The sequence below is a fragment of the Hipposideros armiger genome, unplaced genomic scaffold (assembly GCF_001890085.2).
Source record: "Hipposideros armiger isolate ML-2016 unplaced genomic scaffold, ASM189008v1 scaffold_126, whole genome shotgun sequence".
Lineage (NCBI taxonomy): Eukaryota > Metazoa > Chordata > Mammalia > Chiroptera > Hipposideridae > Hipposideros > Hipposideros armiger.
Genome location: NW_017731476.1, coordinates 2,564,280 through 2,570,059, shown reverse-complemented (window position 1 = coordinate 2,570,059; position 5,780 = coordinate 2,564,280). Strand labels below are relative to the sequence as shown.

The 5,780-nt window shown below is 61.2% G+C and overlaps 1 protein-coding gene across 2 annotated transcripts in view; it reads right to left on the bottom strand.

Moving 5' to 3' along the window:
• CACNA1H (calcium voltage-gated channel subunit alpha1 H) overlaps nucleotides 1-5,780 on the bottom strand; it is a 72,309-nt gene that overhangs the window by 22,326 nt on the left and 44,203 nt on the right. For both annotated transcript variants that reach the window (XM_019648825.1, XM_019648826.1), the window contains exons 2-6: nucleotides 3,019-3,130; nucleotides 2,762-2,895; nucleotides 2,244-2,341; nucleotides 723-882; nucleotides 1-294 (exon numbers count right to left, since the gene is read on the bottom strand). The exon at nucleotides 1-294 is cut by the window's left edge and continues 20 nt beyond it. In XM_019648825.1, the coding sequence (XP_019504370.1) occupies nucleotides 1-294; nucleotides 723-882; nucleotides 2,244-2,341; nucleotides 2,762-2,895; nucleotides 3,019-3,130 (798 nt within the window). The remainder of the gene's footprint in view (nucleotides 295-722; nucleotides 883-2,243; nucleotides 2,342-2,761; nucleotides 2,896-3,018; nucleotides 3,131-5,780) is intronic.

Genomic DNA, 5,780 nt, shown 5'->3' with positions numbered 1-5,780 from the left:
CCAATGTTGTCAAAGTTGATGGCGCCGTTGTGGGGGTTGGAGTCGCCAGAGCGGCAGATGTTGTAGTACTGGTTCCAGTTGATGCAGGCGTTGTGGCCGGTGCCGCCCATGCCCTCAGCCTGTGGGTGCCCGTAAGCCTCCCAGCCCAGCGTGCACTCCACACGCAGCTCACGGCGGCTGGGGATGTGTGAGCACTTCTGCATGCCGTTGTCTCGGCGCAAGGAGCAGATGAACGGGTTCTCGTCACCCTCCTCCGTCTGGTAGTATGGCCGCAGGAAGGTGAGGTTGTTGTTCCTGGGGGGCAGGTGGCCCAGTGGAGGGCACAGGGTCAGAGAAAGAGAAAGAGAAGGTGAGAGGGAGACAGACAGATGCAGAGCAAGGATGAGAGAGTGACAGTGGGGGATACAAAGAAACAGTGAGAAAAAGATAGGCAGAAAGAGACAGAGACAGACAAATATAAAACGAGAGGCAGAAACAGATGTAAAAACAAAGGTTAAGAGACAGAGAAACTCAGGCCTAAGCTAGAGGTATTTCAGGGTAGCCCCTGGGAGTGGGGCTAGAGAGGGAGGGGCCTGCTGGGGAGGGGCCTAGTGCAGAGGAGCCTATTGGGGGCAGAGCTGGAGGGGCAGAGCCTGCTGGGGGTGGGACTAGAGCGGAGGCGTCTCTGTGTGCTGGCTACCCAGAACTTGTTGGGGGCAGGACTAGTGGGTGGGGCCTCGCACCTGACAAAGGTGCTGTCCAGGAAGCAGCGGTTGCGCAGCAGGCCGGCCCAGAGCTGGACGCCCACGATGCCGAAGATGAAGAAGACGAAGAAGCACAGCAGGAGCACGTTCCCCAGCATGGGCAGGGTGTCCAGCAGCAGTGTGACCAGAATACGCATGCCTGCAGGTGACAGGACAAGCGTTAGCAGAGGGACCTCCTGGCGCATCCCTGGGCCCCCAGCCCCTCCTGTGAGGCCTCCTGCCATTCACAAATGGGGAGGGCAGCTCTGCAAGGGATGTGCACCAGGACACTAGCGTCCAGCAGGCCCCAAGGGACAATGATGTCTCTGGGCCAGGCCCACACCAGGGGAAACAAGGCTGCCAGCCTGGAGGGTCACAGGGCAGGCTCAACCCTCCTTCTTTTGAATGATGCCGAGAACCATGCCCATGCCCGATCCAGGCCCTTGAGGGCCTGGCTGCGAGTCCAGTGGCCCCAGCACCATCACGGGAGCAGCAGCCTTGGGGACTCCTAGCAGATTGGGCTCTGGTTATGGGGGGTGCTGCACGGAACCCCAGGCAGTCAGCGCGTTTTCCAGAGACAGTTTTGAAGCCCATTACTCAGTGCTGTGTGTTGCATGAATGCAAATTAACCCAAGGCGTGCCCAGCTGAGTCCCACGTGCCCCTCACATTCGCCTGGGTCTGCCCATTCCCAAACCACAGTGAGAACAAGATGCGCTTCCCGAAACGAGCAAGGGCAGGACTAAGGCTGCAGATGAAGCCCTGGGCCAGCGGGTCAGGGAGGGGCAGTGCCGAGGCCTTACGGAGCAGCACCCTGGGGGTAGCAGATGGCAGAATGGGCCCCGGGGTCAATCGCAGCCATGAGGGGCGCTGAAGTTTCAGAACCAGCAGAGGGGAAGATTTATCAAGGACAAAGAGGAAGCAAGCACCTCCCTGTCTAGGTTAACAACTGGCTCCAAGGTCACAGGGTGATCCGTCAGGGTGGACCCCAGGTAGCCACAACCCTGAACACGACCGCTTGGGGCTCATTATGAAGAACATATGGTCCTGTCTGGGGGGGAGGCACCCAGAAGCTTCTCCATGCGTCCTGGAAAGACCAAAGTCTCTGGAAGAGCTAGACCATGAGAATCATGAGACAGGCCAGAGGACGAAGCCACCAGGGCCTGTGCGGCATCCTCCCCTGCCCCCCCCCTTCACCTGTTACCGCCCCAAATGCTGTACAGATGAGGAGTCGAAGGTTCAGAGTGGCCCTGTCACTCAGCAGTGCTGCGGAGAGCCAGACCCTGTGCCCTGCCTGCCCACCACATCCCAACTTGGTCCACAGCTGCTCTGTCCTTCCCAGAAAAGCAGCAGCAAATGTTCAGGGCCCATGGCCCCTTCCTTATCCCCCAGTGCCGGGACCACAGTGTCCAGAAGCCGTATGAGCAGTGTGGCCTCCTGGTCCTGTGCCCCAGTGGGCTTGAGAGCTCTAGCAAGGCACACAGGCCTGCCCTAGGCCAGGATGAGATGGAGTGGTCACTTACTGGGCACTCGATTGATGGCACGGAGGGGCCGCAGCACACGCACTGTCCGGATGGCTGAGAGGCTCACGTTGTGTCCATCCAGGGAGTACTCCATCATGCTGGGGGAGGGGCAGAAGGAGGGAGGCTCAGGTGGTGGGCAGATGACTACACGCTGGAGGGCTGCTCCCCAAGCCATGCACCCAGCCAGGCTGGACCCTGGGTCACCACTGAGCGTTCCTCACTCTCCCAGGTACCCCGTGTCTATCCCGTCACCCCTACTGCTGGTACAGGCAACCCCACAACAAATGTCTGTCCCCAGCAGACCATACTGGCTTCCCACCCCCAAGACCAGGTTGCACCCGGATCCCGCCAGCATGCACCTGCCCCACTCTTCTTCCTTGGGGACCCAGGGCCACCCATGGGGTCTGAGGGGTGGCTCCAGGCCAGGGTTGGTCAGGCAAGAAGCCACTCTGGGTGCTAGTCCCCCTAGGCCAGGCCTGGCTTTGCAGAGCTGGTCTGGGGGTGGCATGGAGCTGTACCCCGCGATGACGATGAAGAAGTCCAGCCTGTTCCACGTGTCACCCAGATAGCACTTCTGCCCGAACAGTCCCAGGGCAACCATCTTGATGACCATCTCCACCGCAAAGAAAGCGAAGATGAAGTCGTCGAAGGCCTGGTGGGAGGTGGGCTTGAGAGTGGGACACTCGGCTCTGGGCAAGGGTGGTGGGGGGGAGGGGCCCCAAGGGTCATTCATGGCAAGTGGCCAGCCCAGTCCCCCGCCTGCCCAGGCCCCCACCTTCAGGATGCTGCAGCGCTCTGAGAGGCACTCGACGTCCTCACAAGGCCGGAACATGCCCAGGGTGACGCAGTTGAGCATGATGACCAGCATGCTGACGTGCTCGAACCACGTGGGGGCGGGCAGCTGAGTTAAGGGTTGATGCAGGACGCTGGGAGATGACCACGAGGGGAGCAGAAGGGGAGCTGGACCCTAGGACCCGCCCCCAATGCCCACCGCAGATGCCAGTGTGCCAAGCCCTCCACACCTCTGCACCCACCCCATCGGCTTGGTGTTAAGAGACAGAAGGCTGCCACCGGCCATTGTGTGCAGTGCCAGCAAACCCCTCATGCAGGCTTCAGACACTGCTGCCAACCCGTGTACAGAGGGGAATCTCAAGCATACAGTGGGGCACTGGATGGAGGCTGGAGACCACCCACCCGCTGCCCCTCTACCAGGCTTCTCCCATGTGCAGTGCCCTAAACCAAGCTTGCACATGTGGATGAGCATCTCTTGGGTGCTGCCCAGCCTGGGATCCAGCAAGTGCTGTAGACCCACAGACCATGAGGGGGACCCCAGAGCTCCCTCCCTGTGGCCTTGCACTGACCCCTCCACCCCATGACTCCAGCAGACAGAGGAGGCCCCAAGTATAGCAATGAGGAGGGTGTGAGCTTCAGGTCAGCTCAGGGACTGGACCCAGAGCCCTACTGCACACGTGGATAAAGGGGGACAGAACATGGACAAAGGACAAGTGAGGGAGGGCACCCCCTACGCACTCCAGCCCCCCACGGCCAGTCCGTCCTGAGAGGGAGAGCTGCCTGGCTGTGAAGGGCCAGGGCCAGGAGTGTCTTCTCGCTGCCAAGAGGGCGTCCAGCCTGGGGTGGGGCCTCAGGCTGCTGGGTCAGCAGCAGCAGCAAGGGCCGCATGCCACATACTGTGTATCCAGCACAGGCGCCTGTCACCCTGTGGGGGTCACTGGCCCTGGGGGCAAGAGCCACCTGGGACCTCAGTGAGAACTCCCGGCCGTTCTGGGAGTGGCCACCAGGTGGCACCGCGGCTTCACGCAGGCTGTGGCCCATTCTGGCTGCCTGTGGGAAGGTGTGCACCCCTATCCTGGTACCAGTTGGCTCATCAGGAAATCAGAGCCCTGTGGTGGGCCTGCCAGTATGAAGGGCAGGCCCAGACTCCACGCCAGCAAGGCCAGGCAGAGCTGCCTGGATGAGGGCTGGGCTGTGTAGAGGCAAAGCTTGGGGGGCGGGGGGGGGGCAGGTCCTTAGCTCAGGGGCTGAAGCTTCACCTGAACCCTGTAGATAGAGGCAGGTATCCCTCAGGGCTGGAAGGGCCCCAGGGCTTTGGGGGGATTCCATGCACTCCACATGCCATCTCCAGGTCAGGATACCCTCCCACCTAGAACCATCCCCGCCCCGGGGCGTGCTTTCTGTGGGGCTGCGGGCCTGACCTGCCTGAGCTAGAGAGAGCGAGAGGCCCCAGCCCTCATTGGAGCTGGTGTGGGGTGGATGGGGGAGCTTAGGAAACAGACAGCCCTGGGAAATCCGGAGCCAGGGCCCTGCAGTCCCCACCCTACCTGGTGCTGTGGGGCTAAGTTGGGGTGACAGGGGTGGGAGCATCTTGGCGGCAGCACATGTGGGCTGCATGACTTAAGGTCTGTGCCCCCTCTGCTCCCCTTCTCCATGTCTCCCGTGGTGGGGCATTTCATGGATCAAGGAGGTGACCAAGGCAGCAGGAACCCTGCTTGGCATGTGGCTGTGCTTCATAAAGTGGACCTGAGCACCCACCCTGTTCCTGGCCACGTGGGGGCACTGGGGCCAGGGGTCCATGCAGCGCTGTGAGGGCTTCTGATCCGAAGGGTGGCTGTGACAAACCGGCAAGAGGCTGTGCTGTGATGGGGTCAGGGAGGGGATGAGGCCTGGGGAAGCTTGGGGCCTCTACATTTACTGGTGGATGGGCTCAGCGATGAGGGGCAAGAGGAGGCTGCACCCTGTGTACCTCAAGTTTGTGGAACCCCAGCAGCCAGCCTTGGACCCTCTGCCCCTGCCTCCCGGGCAGGGGTGGGAGGCCAACAATTGTTGTTGGCAGCCCCTGGCCCATGGTGCTGCGTGCAGCGTGGCACAGGGCCACCGATGTAATTACACGTTCCCACCGAGAGTGCCATAATTACACTTAATAGGTTCAGCAATAACAAGTGCCTTTGCTGTGATTTGGCTGTGGAAAAACAGAAATCAGCATCCCGCTAAGGCAGCGCTGCGGGCCCGACCTCCCAGGCCCCACGGGCATGCAGCAGGAACGGGCTGAGAGGGCTGGTGGGGTGACTCCCCATGGTCAGGGCCTGTAAGGCTGACCAGCACTAAGGCCTGGCCTGCTGTGTGTCTGTCTCCATGGGTGGGATAAGAAGAGACGAGACAGCTGTGGCTAAAAGCTGCACCAAATACCCACGTTGTACCCACTGCATACCAGCATGGCTCCATCTGAAATCCTGAGGAGCCCCCGAGGCCGGTGCTGTCTGGCTTCACCACACAGCCTGGGGGTTAGGCAAGGATGCAAGGAGCAGGTACAGGCATCTTCTGATCTGGGTGATTCTTGCAGGGACCTGTCCTAGACCCTGGAGCTGGCGTCAGGCAGAACCGAGGACCTCGGGCCCCCAGCAACTTGAAAAGACAGCCCAGCTTGGGGTTCCTGGGTCTACACCTTCCCAAACCTCTGACAAGCAAAGCCCACCCACTATCCTTGGCTTCCTCCTGGCCCTGCCAGCCCAGCCGCCCCAG